The sequence below is a fragment of the Mytilus galloprovincialis genome, chromosome 2 (genome assembly GCF_965363235.1).
Source record: "Mytilus galloprovincialis chromosome 2, xbMytGall1.hap1.1, whole genome shotgun sequence".
NCBI lineage: Eukaryota > Metazoa > Mollusca > Bivalvia > Mytilida > Mytilidae > Mytilus > Mytilus galloprovincialis.
Genome location: NC_134839.1, coordinates 30,638,341 through 30,661,395, shown reverse-complemented (window position 1 = coordinate 30,661,395; position 23,055 = coordinate 30,638,341). Strand labels below are relative to the sequence as shown.

Below are 23,055 nucleotides of genomic sequence, written 5' to 3'. Positions count from 1 at the left end.
TGATGAACAATTTGTGTAAAATTGTCTTTTAAGGTCAATAACTTCCTAAGGGGTCAATTGACAATTTTGGTTACATTAACTTTTTGGTAGATCTTACTTTGCTGAACATAATTGATGTTTACAGTTTATACTTATCTATAATAATATTCAAGATAATAAAAAAAAAAAAGCAAAATTTCCTTAAAACTACCAATTTAGTTGCAGCAACTCTTAAATGGGTTGATCAATTCTTCTGAAAATTAGAAGGCTGAAAGATCTTGACCAATTGAACAACTTTACCCCCCATGTAGGAATTGCTATACACGCTTTAGTTTTTGAGATATAAGCCAAATAACTGAATTTGACCCCTTTGTTCTATTTTTAGCCATGGCGGCCATGTTTGTCAATGGATCTAAACTTTGGATACAATTTATAAACAAGATACACTAAGATACATTTATTTAAAGTTTGAAGGTATTTGGCCAAGTAGTTTCAGAGTAGAAGATTTTTTAAATAGTTTAACGACGACGACAGACGACGATCAACGCCAAGTGATGGCATAAGCTAAAAAGGTTATTTTAGTACATTTGTGTCTTTGGGTAGTTGTCATTGACATTTTATCATACCAATAGAAGTTATAATTTACCTTAGATGTCAAAGGAATACTGATTGATGTCATAATTTCGGCTGTTCCAAATCTCCCAGGTCCATTCTTTAGGAATGTATCATCAAGTTTACAACTCATACATTTCTGTGTGTTATTTTTATCTGTATAAAATAGTTACAAATACATTTCATCAAATAATTTTCTTTAAATATTATCAATGATATTCATACTTGTTTTTTAAATCTGTGCTTGAATAAAGCTGCATACTCATTCAATTAAAACACATGTGACTTATTCTGAGTGCTTTCATTATTTACTGAATCATAATGATTTAAAGGAGAGAGATAAAGTGAGTTTCTGAAAACAAAACATTTAGTCCATTAGGTAAGTTTTTAACTGGTTATAACAGAAGAAACAATTTAAGCTTAATTCCTCTAATTTTAAAAACATCTTTAGGAAAGGCACTAAAAATTATGTCAGTAATGGTTACCAGAAACACAATATTTTCTGTTTAGGCCTGAATATATATTATATTTGTACAATAACACAATTTGGAGTATTCTATGCAAAAGCTGAAAATATCTTTAAGCAAAATGTCAAGTATTATGTAAATTTTTAGTTCAAAACTACAGTATATAATTAGGAAAGTACAACTCACCAAGATACAAAAAGTTAAGTTGTGCTCCCATGGCCATAAGTAATGTCTGTAAATCATGGTTAGGAGCCTGGCTCATGATATGTCCTCCAATTGTCTGAAAGAGAAAATGTTATTCAACGGTTATCATACAATATATTGTCAGTGGCGGATCCAGAAATTTTCATAAGAGGGGGCCCACTGACTGACCTAAGGGGGGGGTCGCTCCAGTCACGCATCAGTGATTCCCTATATAAGCAACCAATTTTTTTCCAAAAAAAGGGGGGGGCCCGGCCCCCTGCCCCCCCCCTAAATCCGCCTCTGATTGTCACAACAAATAATTGTCAAACTTGGTAATTACCTAACCAAATATATATATTGGTAAGACTTCCAGTAGTAATAAGGACAAAAACACAGAAAATGAAACCTGTCATGTGTAATAGCAAGAACAGACCATGTAAAATTTAAGCATTTTCAACTTCCTCTCTATTCAAAATTTGCATTGATTTGACTTTGTTTGCAAGAGTTGTCTTTCTTGAAAGCATAATCATCACAACTCAAGGAGAAGTATATTTATGACGTGACTGATCATAATTAAACTTATGCAGCACAACTTTGTCTGCTTTTGCTAGTTATATCCCGTCGACCCTTCTTTTAAATTTATAAATCATTAGTATTCACTTTATTCAGTTAATCACATCTGCTAGAGTACTGTAAATTCAGAAATTATTGCGAGGTTTTTTATTATTGTAAAAATTTTGACAGAGTTGTAAACGCAATAATCTAAACTCACATTTTTTTAAATATTTTATTTGAATTAAGCAGGATCTTTCTCAAAATCGTAAAAATTAAAATCGCATTTAAGTCAAAATCGCAATAATAAATGCACACAATAATTTCTGAATTTACAGTATATGGTTCCATATATAAAATTTTATATTTAGTTTTTCATTAAGCATAGAAATTGGTTTGTTTTTATTAAAAATATGTTTTAAAAATCAGCTATACAAAAAAAGTCAATATAATTACAAGATGGGAGATAACTCTGGTCATGCATTACAGCATGCAACAGTACAGAAAATCTGTTATAAAGTTTACAAAAAATTATAAGAAAAAAAAACCTTACAGCCATATTTCTGATCTGATCGGCACCAATCCATCTTAAACCATCTTGTAAAGCATCAAAAGTTCTTAACTGGTTCTCTAAAAGTTGCAGAATAATATCAATAAAGCAATGACTAAAGGATAAAACAAGGGATGGAAAGTAATTGAGAGGGGTTCTAGATATGATTTTCTTAGTCTATTCATACAATTTATAGTGAAACAGCACCACAGATAAATAAAGAATGCTGTTTCTTAGCTATGGACATCAATGACTGCTAAATATTGTCTTTCATTTACTACTTGACATTTCAATTATTTGGCTGTACAGAGACCTATAGTTGTTAATTTCTGTGTCATTTGGTCTCTTGTGGAGAGATGAATCATTGGCAATCATACCAAATCTTCTTTTTTTATATGAAAGATCCTAAGGACTGAAAGTTAACTTTTTACCATTCACTCCCTTGGCTTTATCATTAAGAGCCTGCTCTAGACTTCTCATGGTAACTGCAGAGCCTATGACAAACTCTGTATCTGTCATCTCTACTGTACAAAGTTCAGGAACATTTGATCCACAAATGATTGTTTTTGATTTCATCTGTCCTGTTCTCAGCAAAAACCCTACAAACAAACAAGCATATTGAGAATAGAAATGTGTCAAAGAGATAACATTGTTACAAAAGAGCAGAAAATGTTTAATAGTATACTGTAACAAGGTGTTTTTATCACTGCTGATACCCCTTTTAGTGCATTGGTACCCATTACACTGTTTCAAAGGTCAATGGTCTAACTTTATAAGTATTTATGTTCAAATCAATTTTATCAGAAAACTGGACAATAGGTAAACTGGTTATTGATGTAGTACTTTTGTTACCTATTAAAAATGATGATTAGTACTGTAGATCGCTAACGGGTTTATCAATTATAAATGCATTTGTCCTCTGTTTTTTATATAACAAGTGCAAAGTTTCTCAACATGCTCAATGCAAAACTAATTTTCAGGTATTAATGTACAGTAATAGAGCAAGATTCATTATTAAAATCTAGTGATATTTTAATATTTCAGTGGATAAAGATGGCATTGATTGTCCAAAAAAGATCATCTAGCTAATTACCAACTGAAGTGCAACCCATCAGTAGACAGGCATCAGGATTCTGTTGCTTAATCTGTAACAAGTCAGACAGGGAACCAGGTCTGTACCAAGAGTAGTCCCCCTTGGTGAATACAACTGAAGATTTTCTGTATTCTTCTTTTACCTGAAAAGTGTTAATAAAAATAAATAGAAATTGTGGTTTACAACAGCACTGAAAATAAATAATAATTTAATGAACTTATAATTATATAGGGTTATTGCATGAATCTTGGGAAATATTGTCCCAAGTAAAATTTTATATTGCTCGAGCTTGCATGTGCGATATATGTTCTACGAGGGACAATATTCACCAATATTCATGCAATAACCGTTTTATTGTAAAGCAATATAATATTTGAAATAAGATTTTGATGTTGATGATGTCATGAATTTTGAAGATTTATTGCACTAGTGAAATATTGGAATTTATTGCATGCTAACTTTTGGTTACTTTCTGTTGGAAATATTATATTGCTATGCAATGAAATAGATTTATTGCATTAAAAATACATTTATTTGTTTAATGTGTTTCAATTGTATGTCAGTCCATTATTTACGGTTTGCCTTTTAAATTCTTACAACCATATATTTTAACATACGAAAGAATATGCTTCAAAGTGTCTCAAGGGCTTTGGTCATATATAAACTTGTGTTTATAGTTTTTTTTATATAGTTCCTTTCATTTTCTACTTCATTTGAATGAAAAAGTCCATGGTCAAAGTAATACAAAGATTATCTTATCAAAGAATTAAAATATCCTGACACTGATAATAAACTTGTGCCTTATTCATATTTTTTAATTTATGTGTTGTTTTGTCTATCATTGCAATGTTATTTTAAATCTAAATTCTTGGACAAGTTGTTGTACAAGTACTACAATAATGTTCAAACTGTATGGCTGCCTCAACTGAACTATTGCAACAATGCACAAAACTCAGTATTAAATAAATGAGACTTTCAAGTCAGGAATATGACAGTTGTTATCCATTTGTTTGATGTGTTTAAGCTTTTAGTTTTGCCATTTGACTACAGAATTTCGCTTTAAACTTTCCTTGGAGTTAGATATTTTTGTTATTTTACTTTTTATTGATTTAACCATCTAACTGTTCAGCTTTATAATTCCTAGTACCTGTAATTCTGGAGGGAATATAAAGCTCTGTGATGGATCTCTATTCTGTTCTGTAACTGTTCTTGTTTCAATGGTTGAATCTGTTGAATCAGACTGCTGGCACAATCCTAAGCCACAGGGACATGCCTAGAAAATAAGAAAACTTTGTTTTGCAAAAAACACAAAAAATATTTTCATGAAATGTGTTATTTATACAAACAAACAGTGTGGTAAACTATTTAGTGGATTGGTTCATGTTTTCTATATTTGCAGTTCCAAAAACTGTAAGAAAATTTAACTTTTTAAGAAAATGCACAGAATGGCTGTCATGATAATTATTTTACTTGTTTCTTATTGTGTAACACTTAAAAACAGACATAAATGGAAATCCTTAATTGAATGTTTAAATTTTAATAATACAGATATGTGAAATGAGCGCATGATCTGCTTTTTTTTTTAGAAACTACCAGGTTAAACCATTATTGAGTTCAAATAAAGTAAAGATCACATACAAGACATCTTATATCATTCTCACCTGTAATTGTAGTAATTTACACATTTTTTCTCTCAAAAATAAGGAGACTATTTCACAAACTTGAATTACCTTTGAAGCCTGTTTAAAAGCATCAATAATTGGTCTGTATCCTGTACATCTACATAGATTACCTGTAAAGGTAAATCAATAAAAGGTCAAATGGTAGGTCAAGAGAAAGATGCACACATTGGCCTTCTAAACATTCCCCTACTCATAATTCAAAATATGCAAAAACAGTGGGAAAAGTGTCTGATAGTTTTTTACAATTACAAATTATCACTACAAAGGAGCTTAACAAATACAAAATCATTCTGTAAAGAAATTCCTGAGAATGTTATGACAGAAACGTTTGTTACTATTTAATCTTTTTGAAAAATTCAATTTATAATTAGCAATCAGAAGTAAATGTTTGAGAGATCCACAAAGTGTTTATCACCATCAAGCTGCTGATTAGTTTTAAAATAGCCAAAATATTATGAAATAGCCGTGCATTAAACAGGGAGTTGAAATATAGTATGACAAAATAAGACATACCTTCAAGAGCTCTCTCCATCTGGTCAGCTGTAGGCTGGGGTACATTGTGGAATAATGTATACATTGTCATTACCATTCCAGGTGTACAGAATCCACACTGAAGTCCATGGGAGTCCACCAAACTTCTCTTAAAAAAAATGGTATGATCACTAGTTATTTCTTAGTCACCTGCAACTATTACTCATACCCCAATTATTGTACAATTTTTAATTCATAGATCTTGTGGAGATTTTCATATTTTGATACATTCCTTTATACATATTTTTCTTTTGATACATTCTATTATACATATAAATCCTTTGATACATTCCTTTATACATATAAATCCTTTGATACATTCCTTTAAACTTATAAATCTTTTGATACATTTCTTTATACTTATATATCCTTTGATACATTCCTTTATACATATAAATCCTTGGATACATTCCTTTATACATATAAATCCTTTGATACATTCCTTTATACTTATAAATCCTTTGATACATTCCTTTATACATATAAATCCTTGGATACATTCCTTTATACTTATAAATCCTTTGATACATTCCTTTATACTTATAAATCCTTTGATACATTCCTTTATACTTATAAATCCTTTGATACATTCCTTTATACTTATATATCCTTTGATACATTCCTTTATACTTAAATATCCTTGGATACATTCCTTTATACTTAAATATCCTTTGATACATTCCTTTATACATATAAATCCTTTGATACATTCCTTTATAATTATAAATCCTTTGATACATTCCTTTATAATTATAAATCTTTTGATACATTCCTTTATACTTATAAATCCTTTGATACATTCCTTTATACATATAAATCTTTTGATACATTCCTTTATACTTATAAATCCTTTGATACATTCCTTTATACTTAAATATCCTTGGATACATTCCTTTATACTTAAATATCCTTGGATACATTCCTTTAAACTTATAATATACTTATATATCCTTTGATACATTCCTTTATACTTATAAATCCTTTGATACATTCCTTTATACATATAAATCTTTTGATACATTCCTTTATACATATAAATCCTTTGATACATTCCTTTATACTTAAATATCCTTGGATACATTCCTTTATACTTAAATATCCTTGGATACATTCCTTTAAACTTATAATATACTTATAAATCCTTTGATACATTCCTTTATACTTATAAATCCTTTGATACATTCCTTTATACTTATATATCCTTTGATACATTCCTTTATACTTAAATATCCTTGGATACATTCCTTTATACTTAAATATCCTTTGATACATTCCTTTATACATATAAATCCTTTGATACATTCCTTTATAATTATAAATCCTTTGATACATTCCTTTATACTTATAAATCTTTTGATACATTCCTTTATACTTATAAATCCTTTGATACATTCCTTTATACTTAAATATCCTTGGATACATTCCTTTATACTTAAATATCCTTTGATACATTCCTTTATACATATAAATCCTTTGATACATTCCTTTATACATATAAATCCTTTGATACATTCCTTTATACTTATAAATCCTTTGATACATTCCTTTATACTTAAATATCCTTGGATACATTCCTTTATACTTAAATATCCTTTGATACATTCCTTTATACTTATAAATCCTTTGATACATTCCTTTATACTTATAAATCCTTTGATACATTCCTTTATACTTATAAATCCTTTGATACATTCTATTATACATATAAATCCTTTGATACATTCCTTTATACTTATAAATCCTTTGATACATTCCTTTATACATATAAATCCTTTGATACATTCCTTTATACTTATAAATCCTTTGATACATTCCTTTATACATATAAATCCTTTGATACATTCCTTTATACTTATAAATCTTTTGATACATTCCTTTATACTTAAATATCCTTGGATACATTCCTTTATACTTATAAATCCTTTGATACATTCCTTTATACTTATAAATCCTTTGATACATTCCTTTATACATATAAATCCTTTGATACATTCCTTTATACTTGTAAATCTTTTGATACATTCCTTTATACTTATAAATCCTTTGATACATTCCTTTATACATATAAATCCTTTGATACATTCCTTTATACTTATAAATCCTTTGATACATTCCTTTATACTTATAAATCCTTTGATACATTCCTTTATACTTATAAATCTTTTGATACATTCCTTTATACTTATAAATCCTTTGATACATTCCTTTATACTTATAAATCCTTTGATACATTCCTTTATACTTAAATATCCTTGGATACATTCCTTTATACTTATAAATCCTTTGATACATTCCTTTATACTTATAAATCCTTTGATACATTCTATTATACATATAAATCCTTTGATACATTCCTTTATACTTATAAATCCTTTGATACATTCCTTTATACTTATAAATCCTTTGATAGATTCCTTTATACTTATAAATCCTTTGATACATTCCTTTATACTTAAATATCCTTGGATACATTCCTTTAAACTTATAATATACTTATATATCCTTTGATACATTCCTTTATACTTATAAATCCTTTGATACATTCCTTTATACATATAAATCTTTTGATACATTCCTTTATACTTATAAATCTTTTGATACATTCCTTTATAATTATAAATCTTTTGATACATTCCTTTATACTTATAAATCTTTTGATACATTCCTTTATAATTATAAATCCTTTGATACATTCCTTTATACTTATAAATCCTTTGATACATTCCTTTATACTTAAATATCCTTGGATACATTCCTTTAAACTTATAATATACTTATATATCCTTTGATACATTCCTTTATACTTATAAATCCTTTGAAACATTCCTTTATAATTATAAATCCTTTGATACATTCCTTTTTACTTAAATATCCTTGGATACATTCCTTTAAACTTATAATATACTTATATATCCTTTGATACATTCCTTTATACTTATAAATCCTTTTGCCTAAAATGCATATGATTGATGAACAAGTACAGATTTTTAAATTTCGACAGATTTTTAATAGCTGAGGACCACCTCTGGGTGCTTAATATTCTAGCTGTGTTGAAGACCCAATGGTGGCCTTCGGCTATTGTTCGCTCTTTGGTCGAGTTGTTGTCTCTTTGACACATTCCCTATTTCCATTTTTTATTTTATACACAAAAAATATTTCCCATCGAGATAACATGATGCCAAAGCTATAAAACTGAAAACCAAATATGATTATCTTATTATATCTTATAAAAGATTACCATGATTACTGTGTCTTATTTTCTATGCATACCTATCATGATAGATTTTGTTCGAAACAAATGCAAACTTAATCTTGCAGAAATTCATATGACATCTGACCTTCGAGATAGAAAGGAACAAGTCATTCTTCTTTTCTCTTTTACCATCCTAACTTAAGAGGAGAATGTAGTATAGTTTTGCTATATGGGAAGACATCAAATTTATGTCTGGGTGAAGCTCTTATTACATATTGTTTAAAAGTAAATTTACAAGGATGAAGTTTGATCTGGGAGAAATTATAAATTGTAAAATTGACAATGGAAATGGGGAATGTACCAAAGAGACCACAACCCGACATAGAACAGACAATTTTAGCCAATATTACGCTCAATTTGTTTAGGTCACAATTATCTATTTTGATTTTTGACTTGAGATCATTCAGCGTAACAACAAGATCTCGAGCTGCGTCCATAGATTTATCAATGTCACAATAAGAAAGGTTTGACAAATCAGAAAAATCATCTGGGTTTTCCTTTAAGACTTAAATAGAGGCTCTAAAGAGCCTGTGTCGCTCACCTTGGTCTATGTGACTATTAAACAAAGGAAGCAGATGGATTCATGACAAAATTATATTTTGGTGATGGTGATGTGTTTGTACATCTTACTTTACTGAACATCCTTGCTGCTTACAATTATCTCTATCTATAATGAACTTGGCCCAGTAGTTTCAGTGGAAAATGTTAGTAAAAATTTACAAATTTTATAAAAATTGTTGAAAATTGACTATAAAGGACAATAACTCCTTAGGGGGTCAATTGACCATTTCGGTCATGTTGACTTATTTGTAAATCTTACTTTGCTGAACATTATTGCTGTTTACAGTTTATCTCTATCTATAATAATATTCAAGACAATAACCAAAAACAGCAAAATTTCCTTAAAATTACCAATTCAGGGGCAGCAACCCAACAACGGGTTGTCCGATTCATCTGAAAATTTCGGGACAGATAGATCTTGACCTAATAAACAATTTAACCCCATGTCAGATTTGCTCTAAACGCTTTGATTTTTGAGTTATAAGCCAAAAACTGCATTTTACCCCCATGTTCTATTTTTAGCCATGGCGGCCATCTTGGTTGGATGGCCGAGTCATTGGACACATTTTTTAAACTAGATACCCAAAGATGATTGTGGATAAGTTTGGATTAATTTGGCCTAGTAGTTTCAGAGGAGAAGATTTTTGTAAAAGATTACCAAGATTTACGAAAAATGGTTAAAAATTGACTATAAAGGGCAATAACTCCTAAAGGGGTCAACTGACCATTTCGGTCATGTTGACTTATTTGTAAATCTTACTTTGCTGAACATAATGGCTGTATACAGTGTATCTCTATCTATAATAATATACAAAATAATAACCAAAAACAGCAAAATTACCTTAAAATTACCAATTCAGGGACAGCAACTCAACAACAGGTTGTCAGATTCATCTGAAAATTTCAGGGTAGATAGATCTTGACCTGATAAACAATTTTACCAAATGTCAGATTTGCTCTAAATGCTTTGGTTTTTAGGTTATAAGCCAAAAACTGCATTTTACCCCTTTGTTCTATTTTTAGCCGTGGTGGCCATCTTGGTTGGTTGGCCGGGTCACCGGACATATTTTTTAAACTAGATACCCCAAAGATAATTGTGGCCAAGTTTGGATAAATTTGGCCCAGTAGTTTCAGAGGAGAAGATTTTTGTAAAAGATTACTAAGATTTACGAAAAATGGTTAAAAATTGACTATATAGGGCAATAACTCCTATATGGGTCAACTGACCATTTCGGTCATGTTGACTTATTTGTAAATCTTGCTTTGCTGAACATTATTGCTGTTTACAGTTTATTTCTATCTATAATAATTTTCAAGATAATAACCAAAAACAGTTAAATTTCCTTAAAATTACCAATTCAGGGGCAGGAACCCAACAACGAGTTATCCGATTCATCTGAAAATTTCAGGGCAGATAGATCATGACCTGATAAACAATAGATCCCCCTGTCAGATTTGCTCTAAATGCTTTGGTTTTTGAGTTATAAGCCAAAAACTGCATTTTACCCCTATGTTCTATTTTTAGCCATGGTGGCCATTTTGGTTGGTTGGCCGGGTCACCGTACACATTTTTTGAACTAGATACCCCAATGATGATTGTGGCCAAGTTTGGTTTAATTTGGCCCAGTAGTTTCAGAGGAGAAGATTTTTGTAAAAGTTAATGCAGGACGACGACAGACGCTGCCGGACGCCGCCGGACGCCAAGTGATGGGAAAAGCTCACCTGGCCGGAAGCTAAAAACAGCATGCTTACCGATCATAAACAGGGATGACCTTGTACATACATATCGCATCATGTTAAAACATGTGCGCCTGGTAGAATGTTACAGATGGCAAACTTGAGAACTTACCTATATTTCGTGGACAGGCATATAGCAGCGAAAATCTTGTGTGCAAGTTATACTGTGCCATAAGTGAACCTTGTCCTTTAACTTTAAAAGGAATAGCGGAAATCTGCATACAGAAAAGCCCTCCCCCTTTTTCAAGTTAAATAGTTATTCCCTTAAAGCAATCATACCTCATCTATGTATTTGTATATCATACCTGAACAGGATGAAGTCCCTTTTCTGTACCTCCCACACCTTCTACCGTTGTCACAGCCATACCATGTAAATAACATATTGGTACCAAGCAAGCATTGACACATAAATGGCTGGAAAATCTAAGTTAAGGATTCTGACATAAACTAAATGTGAAGTTTGAAATGACACTAATATATAAGATGCCTCTCCTGGCTGGAAAAGTGTATTCAATAATGAGTACTGTGGTTTCATTTTTATTTTTGGAATATCAATTTCTTTGGATTTTGCTGGTAACAGTTTAAAACAATCAAGGAGGTACAATGTACATGTATATTTTCTATACTAGGCTTCACTGCACTTAAGAACTGAACACTTTTATTGTGCCTTCCGCTGATGTCAGCTCTTTGTCCTCCTTCTACTAAAAAAGAAGAAAAACAATGTCATTCAGAAGTTGTAATGATCTATAAAGGATACACCAATTTGTTGTCTATCTTCTGAGATATCATCACTGTACAGGATCCACATCCTCCTTGTTCACACGCTCCTTTTGTTCCAGGTAAAAATACTAATAAACTGTTAAGGTAAAACATCTCAATAAAATAACATCACACAAGGTAAAAATACTAATTAACTGTTAATAATTGAATTTTGGATGTAACATTAAATTTGTCTTCTAATTAGCTGACGTTGTTTTGTTTATCAGCCCATAGACATAATTAGTCATGTGACTGTGACATCATCAACATTTTTTCATGATTTACACCGACTTCAAACGGAATTTAGGATTAAATTATACGAAACAACTGTCATATTTTGTCTGTCTATTCGAAATAACATAAAAAAAATGTGGTGCACACTGTTAAATAACTCGCTATGCGCGTTATTCAGTGTTTACCACATTTTTTATGTTATTTCTTTATAGACAGAAAAATATTACAGTTATTTCTTAGAGGTAAAACATCTAAATAAAATAACAATTCCTAACAACACACAAGATAAAAATACTAATAAACTGTTAAGGTAAAACATCTTTAAATAATAACTATTCACAACACACAACAAACAAAAGAGGTAAATAACTCTTATTCATCAATCCTTTCATTTTAAGGACATGATTCAAAGGCACTTTCAATGTAAATAACAAGATGTGGTATGAGTGCAAATGAGACAACTCTCCATCCAAGTCACAATTTATAAAAGTTTAACAATTATATGTCAAAGTAAAGCCTTCAACACAGAGCTTTAGCTCACACTGAACAGCTAGCTTTAAAGGGCCCCAAAATGACTAGTTTAAAACAATTCTAATATGTAAACCAATCATCTAATCAATATAAATAACGAAAAATGACAAACATCAAACAGCAAACAGCAAATGACAACCAATGAACAACAGGTTTCTGAGTTAGGATAGGTGCATTAAAAAAAATGCAGCAGATTTAAACATGTTAATTCTGCCTCATTCTTTATGTCAGGAGCCAGTAGTTCAGTGGCTGTTTTTGGTATTGTTAATAGTTATAAATTCTGTCAAAAGTTTTCTCAACTAAATTGTTTCATATTTTCTATGTTGGTGTATATTTTGGCTGACTACAAGGTACGTTTTTTTTCTCATTGTTGAAGGCTGTATGGTTACGGTAACTTTCCTATATTTCTTGACATCCACTTCATAAATTACCAGTTAACCTTTGACATCAGACCATTAAATACCTGTGTGTATATATTCAGGTTTACAATTTATAACAGAAGCTTAAGGGAAAAGATAATGTAATGAATGATAATTCACTTATATATATCATGTATAGTCAACATTAAATATCTTAAATTTCAAGGTCAGACTGTTTTTCTCTACCAGCATTGACCAGTATATAAGTAGGAAGTTTTACAGAAATATATTAGTTTTGACAAATTTATTTTCTATTTTCCATTTCCATTTATGTAATTGTAACTAATTGGATAGCAGTTTAAGCATCCTGTTCATTCTAATTGTACTTGATCATGTTGATGCTAATGGAACTAAAAAATTTCAATAAGAACTTTTTAAATGAATCTATTGTTTGCATAATGATGATGTTATTCAGCAATACCATAGAATTCTTTGAATAAATTATGTGACTCAGATAATAACATTACAATTACTGATATACAATGATATATGTGAAACTACTGGTTTGCAGGTAACTTTAATTAATCTCCTTATACATGTTATACATGTATAAACAATAAAGGAATTATATAATGTTTAAATAAGTGTAAGTATACTGGAATATCTATAAGTTTCATTACGAATTGCTAGATATCAACTCAAGTACTAAAATAATTTAACACCAATACAGGGGCGGATGCAGGAATTTTCGAAAGGGGGGGTGCTAACCCAGGGCAAAGGGGGGGGGGGGGGTGCAGGGGGGATGCAAAACATATGTCCCGATACAAATGCATTGATCGGCAAAAATAAAGGGGGGGTGCGCACCCCCGGAACCCCCTCCCCTGGATCCGCCACTGCAATATAACAATAAATGAGCCTAAAAGTTGTCAATGTAAAAGTGGTATGATTGTTAACCCTTTTCTTCTTGGTAAAAACTGTCTTTGTGTTAAATAGTAAATTCTGTGAATGCATATGGATGATCATTTGAACAAGTCATAATAGTATGACGTCATTTGTCCTGTTCCAGCTTCAAACTTTGAAAGCAGACATTTTAAAATTTCTGTACTCTTCAAAGTTTAATAGAAATAAGATTCTTCAATTTTTACAGGAATGTGTACATTTGGTATTAAGCAGTGCCAGAGTTGCACACAGCTGCTTTCTGCCAGGACCATAACTAGGGTTCTAATTCAGGGGAGGCAGCAATTTATACCAGTATATACTTAGTATAGAAAGTCCCTGCTACAACGAATGGGAGTGTTTTTAAAACTACTAGAGCATTGACCATAAAGCTCTTTTACAATCGGGAGACGTTAAAAAATGATCCAACAGCTGATTCAGCCAATCACGAATTTCCGTGATCATAAAAGATTCACATTTACAAAGGGAACTTCCTTTTAGTAACTGTTAATTGAGCCCCTGTGGCTAAATAAATGTGAATAGTTTTTATTCAAAATGTCGAAAGCAAAGTTTCATATGTGTTCTCCTACGAATACTGCATTACAGACAGACGGACGGTTACACGAAAAAAAAAAAAAAACATATATACTGAAACGGTTCACTATCGATCGAAAATCAGGAAAATGACAGATATATCACGTATCATGATTACACTGTTAAAACTGTAAACTTGTGTTGTTTATATTCTGAATTCAAGTTCTTCGTGTACGTACATGTATTGTCAATATTTCATTTTATTACTTCAATAAAAAATATTGGTGTAGAAAATTCAGGGGAGGCAGTTGTCTCCCCTGCCTCATAGGTAGTTACGGCCCTATCTGCTTAAAATGTACAAGTCTCCACATTCATTTTTATCAATTAAAACGTTTTAATGAAGATAAGGCCAAAGAAAAAAGTATGAGTGTTTACTGTCACATGCTAAAAAAAACAGGGTAGGTAGGCATGGTAGGGAGGTGTTTTTGTTTTTTACATTTAGTCTATTCGAGCAACATTGTGACTTTAACAGTGCTTAATCAAAAACGGCCAGAAAAACTTTAGAGTAGGAGATAAAAATAAGGGTAGGTAGGGGTACAGTAAAACATACATACTTCTTTTTTTGGCCTTAACATGTAAGATAAAAAATTATACAAGCTATACAAATCTTTAATGTAACTTTTATGCATCATTTTTTCTTTTTATTTTGAGGTTTCATATGACTTTAACTGTTAAAATATTTATTAATCTTCCTCAAAGATTTTATCTGTTTAACTGAGACTACTATATATATATATTAACATTTTTGTAGTAGTCACACTGCTGAACAACACAGAAATTTAGTCTTATAGTTTAATTATATAAGCAACAAAAATGACTACAGAAATGTATTTAAAATTCATTGATTGTTTATATAGAAAATATAAACAGAAATCTTCTATATAGACACAGAGTGATTAGCAGTGGTACAGAAATACTCCAAAGAAAACACTGAGCCTTGTGCATTTTGTGGTCATAAGACTTAATTTTGAGCACAAATTTATTACAAAAATGCTAAAACTGAGAAATGAACGAAACAAAATACTGGATTTTAATTTTCCAGCACATATTTTGTACTCTGAGTACTGAGTAAAGTTTAAGGACCTATGGCCCGAGTGAATAGCACTCGTACAGAAATACTTTTGAAAAAGGTAACAGCAAGAAGTAATGAAAGGATACAAACTCTTCTGAGATACTGTAGTAATGTTGTCTCTGGACTAGGAGACTCCTCTTCCACCTGTTCAAATAAATATATCATACATACATTTTGTGAAATTAATAATTTGAGTTCAAATGACATTCTGAAAAATATGAATAATGAATGACTTCATCTGAACTAACATTCTGAATTTGTCTGAACATATTCTTATCAATTTTTGCATTTGAATTTTTTTTGTCTGAAATACTGCCCACAGGAAGACACATGTCACACACTAATCAAACCTGGGTTAGCATGGTTAAACCAGGTCTTGTAAAGTTCCATTTTTAAGTCTTTGATCTGACTTACTGCTTTTAAAATGATAAATAAAATTTAAATCAACTACAAAAAAAAGCACAGTTAATGAGTGTAGATACAGAAAATAATGTGGGTGCCACGACAAAATACAGTAACTGCAACAATGAGTAATAAAAATGTGTCTTATAAACAATTCAAGCTTTGAACATGTTGAAAAAGGGTTTAGTAACAACATAAAGGGTACCAATTTTTCTGCACCTGTTGCACATTATATCTCTTAAAATATTATATTACACAATGTATATTATATTATTTCTTTATTCATCCTCAGAATTAAAATTTTTGTTTTATTACCATTTTTTTATAATTCTTTGTTAAATTTTTACTTCATTTATATTTTGATATTATTTTAAGGATATATGGTAAACAAGGGAAATAAATTTATATCACCTGATTTCAAATACACATACTTATAATGGCAGTTACATGTAGCGTGCAGTAAAAGAAACAAGCTGTCAAATGAAGCCATTTAATTATAAAAGTTCTTTGATTTCCTGTAAAAATTTTCTTCACAGGTGACACTATAAAAATATCAAAGAGCTGATAGCTCTGAAGTGGAAGAAGGTGAATAAAAGGTAACTTGAATTACCATAAAAGCAGCCCCACTTACCCAGGCTGCTTTGTTCCATTATCGTTAAAATGTATTTTTTTTCTTCAAACAAGAAAAGGTCATAAGTACATGGATTTCCCATCCGTACAATCATTTTCTATGTTCAGTTGACTATGAAAATTAGGTAAAATCTTTAATTTGGCAGTAATTAAAAAGATCATATCAAGAGGAACACATGTGTACTAAGTTTCAAGTTGATTGGATTTCAACTTCATCAAAAACTACCTCGAACATAAACTTTATAACCAGAAGCAGGACGGACGGACAGACTAGAAAACATATTGCCCATAAATGGAGCATAAAAATAGTAAGACTTGTTACATACCTGCCAAATTTTGAAAGTTCCCATATGGGTTTTTACTGCACAACAATTTTAAAGGTTACAATTTTTAGCGACGTATTTTGCAAGATCTGGATTGTCTAGAAAAAGTGTCATATTTGTATGATGAACTTACATGCCTTTTCCTTAAGTCTGTTTGCATGATTCTAGTTATATATTAAATCGGTAGAAAAAATATACATGAAGCTAGCAGACCAGGGTTTATTTTCCAGATTAAGAATATTAGATGCTTGTTGAAATTTCCAATTTTGAATTATGCACAAAGATGGACCTTTAACAGGTTGGGAACAACACTCCAAATGAGGGTAACCTAACTGGAAGATCATCACAACCCACTGTAAAAAATGAACACAAAATAGAATTTTTCAATAAAATGCTGAAAATAGGCTTTAAAGTATTAAAATGCATTGCAAAAAACAAATATTTCATTAAATAAATTTAAGTAGAATATTCCTATGATATTCCTTTTCATATTGGATACAAATTTTATTGAGTCTACTGCAGACACTTTGTAGTCAAAGTGTTTCAACTGAGGTACTACACAGGCGTCAAAAGGCGTCATTATGGAGTAAAGGGGGTGGCGTCAAAAAGCGTCATTATGGAGGAAAGGGTTAAGTACTGAATGGTCAAAACATCATGTTTTTTTATCGACATAAATTTTGTCATAAATGTAACCAAATGATGTAGAAATTGTGTTTTTTCTTCAAATTTCCATCATTTGTAATGTTCATAGTTCCATTATTGCCTCTCTATTTGAAGGGGGGCAAGGGGGGTCCCAATAACAGCAAAACAGCAAATTGATTTGGCTCTTAACAGATAACAAGGAATTAAAATGGACAAAAACAGATAACAGTAAATGAAATATTAAAATAATTCGGTCTTTGACAAATCAGTATTTCTTATTACGGATATAATCCTTTGTAATGCATTCCATTTTTTATGACTATGTTTTTAGTATTAATTTATGTATCTAGAATGTGTTTAAATTACTACTCAATATATTATAATATTTTTATACGCTCGTTTACGGAACGTATTATGGTATACTGTTGTCCGTCTGTTGTTAACATGTCGGACATTAACTCAAAAACTCTTTAACCATTTGCATTAAACTTTGGAAAATTGTTTATATCTATTGACGTGAGCTCTCCCCTTTTTTTTTTCTCTTTTTTTTTATAAATTTTAGATTTTAAGTTTCTGGGTAATAGGTTTTTATTCAATAAAATTGGTGTTTTTTTTTCAGTTTTCTGATAATATCTCAAAAATGCTTTCACAAAGCAAGGAATTTTGGTGAATTGTTTATATCTATAAACATGAGGTAACTTTCAATTTTTATAAATTTTAGATTTTACATTTCCGAGTTAACGGGTTTTATTAATTAAAAAGGGGTGATTTTCCAGTTTTCAGACATTAACACAAAAATGTTTTCAGCAGTTCTCATGACAATGCATGAAACGTTGGTGTATTGTTCATATATATTGACTGAAGCTCTCTTTGTTGCTAATCAAAAAAGTGACCTAAAAGAGTTTGAATATTCTGACTTTTTCTAAATGACCATTTAATGAGGTGTGTGAATTTTTCTTAATAAAACTATGAGGCAAAGTGGTATATAGGGTAGAAAAATCAAAAGAACCAATTATAAGCAATTTATCAAGTACTTCGAACGAATTTTGACACTCTAAAAGCAATTTATTCCACTATTTTCAAAGGCCTTATTTGAACAATTTTTTATCAGCTGAGGTTTTTGATTGTACCAAGTGTACTAGTAAGTAGAATACATAGTTTAGTAGGGAAACAATGGCTTGAAACGAAATAAATCTTTGTTTGTAATGAGTTATGTGCAGCTTCGGACCCAAGTACATGGTCGGAACTTTCATTGTACAATGCATTCGGTTCTGCTTTGAAAAGAATTACAGAGCTGAGTCTATGTACCATATCATATAAAAGGTTAAGTGGTTGTTAGGACCTAGTCCTTAATTGAGATCCTTGTCAGATATTCCTGGCCATATGTTTTCCTTTTTGTCATGTTAAGAATTGTTTTAATTTAATATGTTCGTACGGAAAACAAGGAACATTATTCTCATACAAAGAATTAAGATAATTCTAAATACACATTCATAAAAAAAAAATGGAATTTATTACAAAGGATAATCATAAGATATACTTGAATTGTCCTGGACCTCACTTCTGTGATGGGTATATGTTAATGGAATCCTTCTCTGAATACGGGACAAACATATTAGTAGTGGTAGACCCCAATGGCCAATGATCTTCAATTTATACCGAAAATTGACTGTCAAAAAAATGCTAACATTCCAATTTTCAATAACAGTTAACAGCAAATAAAATATCACAATAACAGATAACAAAAAAACTAAAAGCCCAATAACAGCTAACAAAGAATAAGACAATAACAGCTAACAGCAAATATATTTTCAAAATAACAGATAACAAAGAATTAAATTGCCCCATAACAGCATAACAGTTAAACCCCTTGCCCCCCTCTTTGAATAAATAAAATAATAAGAAGAATCTGTTTCTTGTTTTGTTTTGTTTTGTTTTTGACAAATGATTGTTCACTGCTAGCAAATGAATCATTATATTTATATATCTTATCTGTATAAATTTTTGTTCATGTCTTCATCTCCTTATCATTTGTAAATGTATAGACAAATAAGAAAGAAATAAGCTCCACATGTATATTTGCAACATCGTAAATAAATTATAAACCAACATTCTGTTGTAAACAAAATTATAATATAAACTTCAATTTAATCCTTGAAAGGAGGTCTAGATTGCTAAAATAATTTATAAATTTTAATTTTTTTATTTGTCCAAAATCATTTAAATTCATTTAATCAACATCCTTTTATGATTATTTGATTAAAATATTAATCATTTATAGTCTTTTTACAATTTACATTTTTAAAAGCAAAATAACTGAAAACAGGATAAAACAAAGGGAAGTAACAAAAAAGTATTTCAATATTCCCAATACACATCGTTTTGATAACACAACGGCAGTTAGCCGGAGGTAAACATCGTTGATTACCAGTATGTTTGACACCCAAGCTGTCAAGTGAAGCCATATAATTATACATCTTCTTTGATGTTCAGGTAAAATTTAACACAGGTGTCAATTACACCCGTACAGTAGTAAGAAATGATCAAATATGGCGTCTGAAAAATTTCATACACAGGAGTTTTTTCTCCTAAACGGGAGGTTCACATGTATGTTACGAAAGGCATCTAATTCACATGACAAAGGAAAACCATGAATAAAGACAACACTTTATATATCCTTTTTATTTATATAAAAACAAAATCTTCTTGTCTGCAGGATTGCAAATTCGTAACTTCAAGGGCGAACTTGTAAATAGGGCGAGTTGTCCCGATACCAAATTCACGCATGCGTAATACAAATATCTACAGTTAAAACATCCTGTTACAAGTAAACAAATAACGTTCATGTGGATGAGATGAAATCTAATAATTTACATAAATAAAAGGGTCATATTTACGATAGTGATTGTTTTACAATCATAATTTACAAATTAAATGATTCAGATGCCTAATCATGTGTAAAAATCGGTGTCAGGAATCTAAGTTGTTTTGAAATTGTAATACACGAAATGAATGCGGCATACGGAGACTCAATGCCAATGGTCAGCCCCTTAAGTCTTCAGAAGACTTGACGTCTTCTTCCACTAATTATTTAATAATAAAAAAGAGACAGACAGATTTTTGGGTATGAAATTTAGAAAAAAAAATGAAGATTTGAATTATTATTGAACATGTTGAAAGGGACAGAAGACAGCTTAAAAATCCAGAGAATCAGAAAATCACATGTCTGGGTATAAGTTTGAAAAGTGTGCCAGTTGGCAAAGGTATTATTTGACATGGACTCAGCAGAGACATATATATATGTATATATGTCTCTGGACTCAGCAATTGAGCACCAACTAGAAAAGATAATAAGTGAAGACACAGTCATCTCCATTCACTTTCTACCTCAGCTTAAAGATTTGATGCCAAATACATGTACTTCAATAGTAGTAATGCACTATATCATTCATGAGTGCAGAAGCATCAAATTTTAATACCTGTCATTTGTAGGTCATTAACTATGTTAATAGTACTCTGCAAGCTTTTTAGGAAAGCTAGCTAGTTATTATTAGCTACATAAACGCTTGTCAGGCAATGCATGGACCTTCCCATCGATATAAACTGGGAACAGTATATCTAACCAAGGACTAATGTACAAACATGTATATATGTTAATGATAGAAACAAAAGCTTGTGGTCACACCAGATGATTGTCAATGAATTGAATTGAACAGCTAAATTTTTTTAAAAATCTATGACGCCTTCCTTGGAAGCCGAAAGCCTTTCAAGACATCATAATTTAATTATTTAGACCAAGGACATATATGTATATATGTTAGTTATACGTCACTGTTTAGACTTATATAAATGAGCAAGTTTTACTGTCATTACCTTTCTTCCATTTATAAAGAAGACAAGAGAATTTTTTCCCATGTTCACCGTTTCCTCGTCGTTGTCTCTTTCTTCTTTATCTTTCTACTGTTGATATAGCATCAGCTGGAAAAGGTTTATTCCAAACACGTTCAATTGCTTTTACACAATGATCCTGAATATTGACCTTTGATCTCTGATCTACCTATCACTGTAATGGCAAGTCCCGAAAACCACTGAAGGCCTAAAGCGCGGGAAATTGTAATGTTTACATATATAAGGATGATTTTGAAAATAAATAACTCAGCCTTGACAATCACAAAAATAAATGGTTTGTTCTGTGGTAGTTTGAAAATAAATTACCTGACTTGCAATGTATTGAACAGTGGCGGATCCAGAAATTTTCATAAGTGGGGGCCCACTGACTGACCTAAGAGGGGGCCCGCTCCAGTCACACTTCAGTGATTCCCTATATAAGCAACCAAATTTTTTCCCCAAAAGGGGGGGCCCGGGCCCCCTGGGCCCCCTCTAAATCCGCCTCTGTTGAAAATAAATAACTCAGCAGGTCCAATCGAAAGTATGAGATGGCCTCAGATTCTTCATAACAAGGCCGTAGCTAGGCATCTTATTTTAGTGAGGCAAACTAATTGAGCCGAGCGAAGCGAGGTGAAAATTTTTTTTGGAGGGTATGAAATGAATGGGGCAAAAATCCTGCATTCTAGGCATTTTTAGAGTTTGATAATGTTTTGAATTTGGACACTTTTTATATATTTTTTTTATATTTTAAGACTTTTACATGTTTTACTAACACCAAATTTTTAACAAGTTTATTTAAATTTATATGTAAGTTAATCATCCAAATATCACTGATTTGAGTCTGCAGCCAGAAAATAGAACAAACATCGATTCAGTAGAGTTTGCCAAATTTTTCTATGACCGGTTCAGTCAAATCGTTTCAGAATCATAATTTGGTCTGCTGATATCCTTATCGCGATGAATATGACAAGCCCGCACAATCTCTCGCCACTCATGCATGCTCTTTTCCAAGTTTTCAGTCGTTTTACGGCAGTCTGTGTTTCTAAAGGAAGCACATTATCATTAACACAATGATCAATGTCTTCTTCCAATTCCTTCTCCATCATCAATTTGGTAACAGCATCGGTAGAAACAGTTTTGTTTGCAAAAGGGAATTAAGCTTTCCTGTACGCACCATCATACAGTTGCAGTTACAAAATATTAAACTCGCTTTTATGCTGACAAAGAGTAGACAAACTAGGGATAGAATGAGATAAGATAAATGTATATGATTCTATCTATATAGTATCATGATATATGGGTACAGGGAAATTGGAATAGAGTTTTTGACGTTTACATGTAGGTCCATAATTTCAAATTATTTCTGAAAATAGTTGGTGGTATTTTAGTTCCAGAATCTATAAATTAGGGGTTCGGGGTATGGGGTGTCCGATTCCGAAACCCCGAATATAAAGAACCGAAATTCCGTAGTCCCGCATAAGTAAA

General features: G+C 31.0%; 1 protein-coding gene across 1 annotated transcript in view; it reads right to left on the bottom strand.

Moving 5' to 3' along the window:
* The window catches only part of LOC143063347 (xanthine dehydrogenase/oxidase-like), a 60,783-nt gene extending 39,042 nt beyond the window's left edge, over positions 1-21,741 (bottom strand). The window contains exons 1-12 of the mRNA XM_076235451.1: positions 21,556-21,741; positions 15,772-15,829; positions 11,958-12,048; positions 11,506-11,614; positions 5,632-5,758; positions 5,167-5,228; positions 4,584-4,709; positions 3,437-3,578; positions 2,775-2,942; positions 2,347-2,423; positions 1,245-1,338; positions 626-747 (exon numbers count right to left, since the gene is read on the bottom strand). Of these exons, the coding sequence (XP_076091566.1) occupies positions 626-747; positions 1,245-1,338; positions 2,347-2,423; positions 2,775-2,942; positions 3,437-3,578; positions 4,584-4,709; positions 5,167-5,228; positions 5,632-5,758; positions 11,506-11,614; positions 11,958-12,048; positions 15,772-15,829; positions 21,556-21,597 (1,218 nt within the window). The 5' untranslated portion in view covers positions 21,598-21,741. The remainder of the gene's footprint in view (positions 1-625; positions 748-1,244; positions 1,339-2,346; positions 2,424-2,774; positions 2,943-3,436; positions 3,579-4,583; positions 4,710-5,166; positions 5,229-5,631; positions 5,759-11,505; positions 11,615-11,957; positions 12,049-15,771; positions 15,830-21,555) is intronic.
* Positions 21,742-23,055: the final 1,314 nt, after the last annotated feature.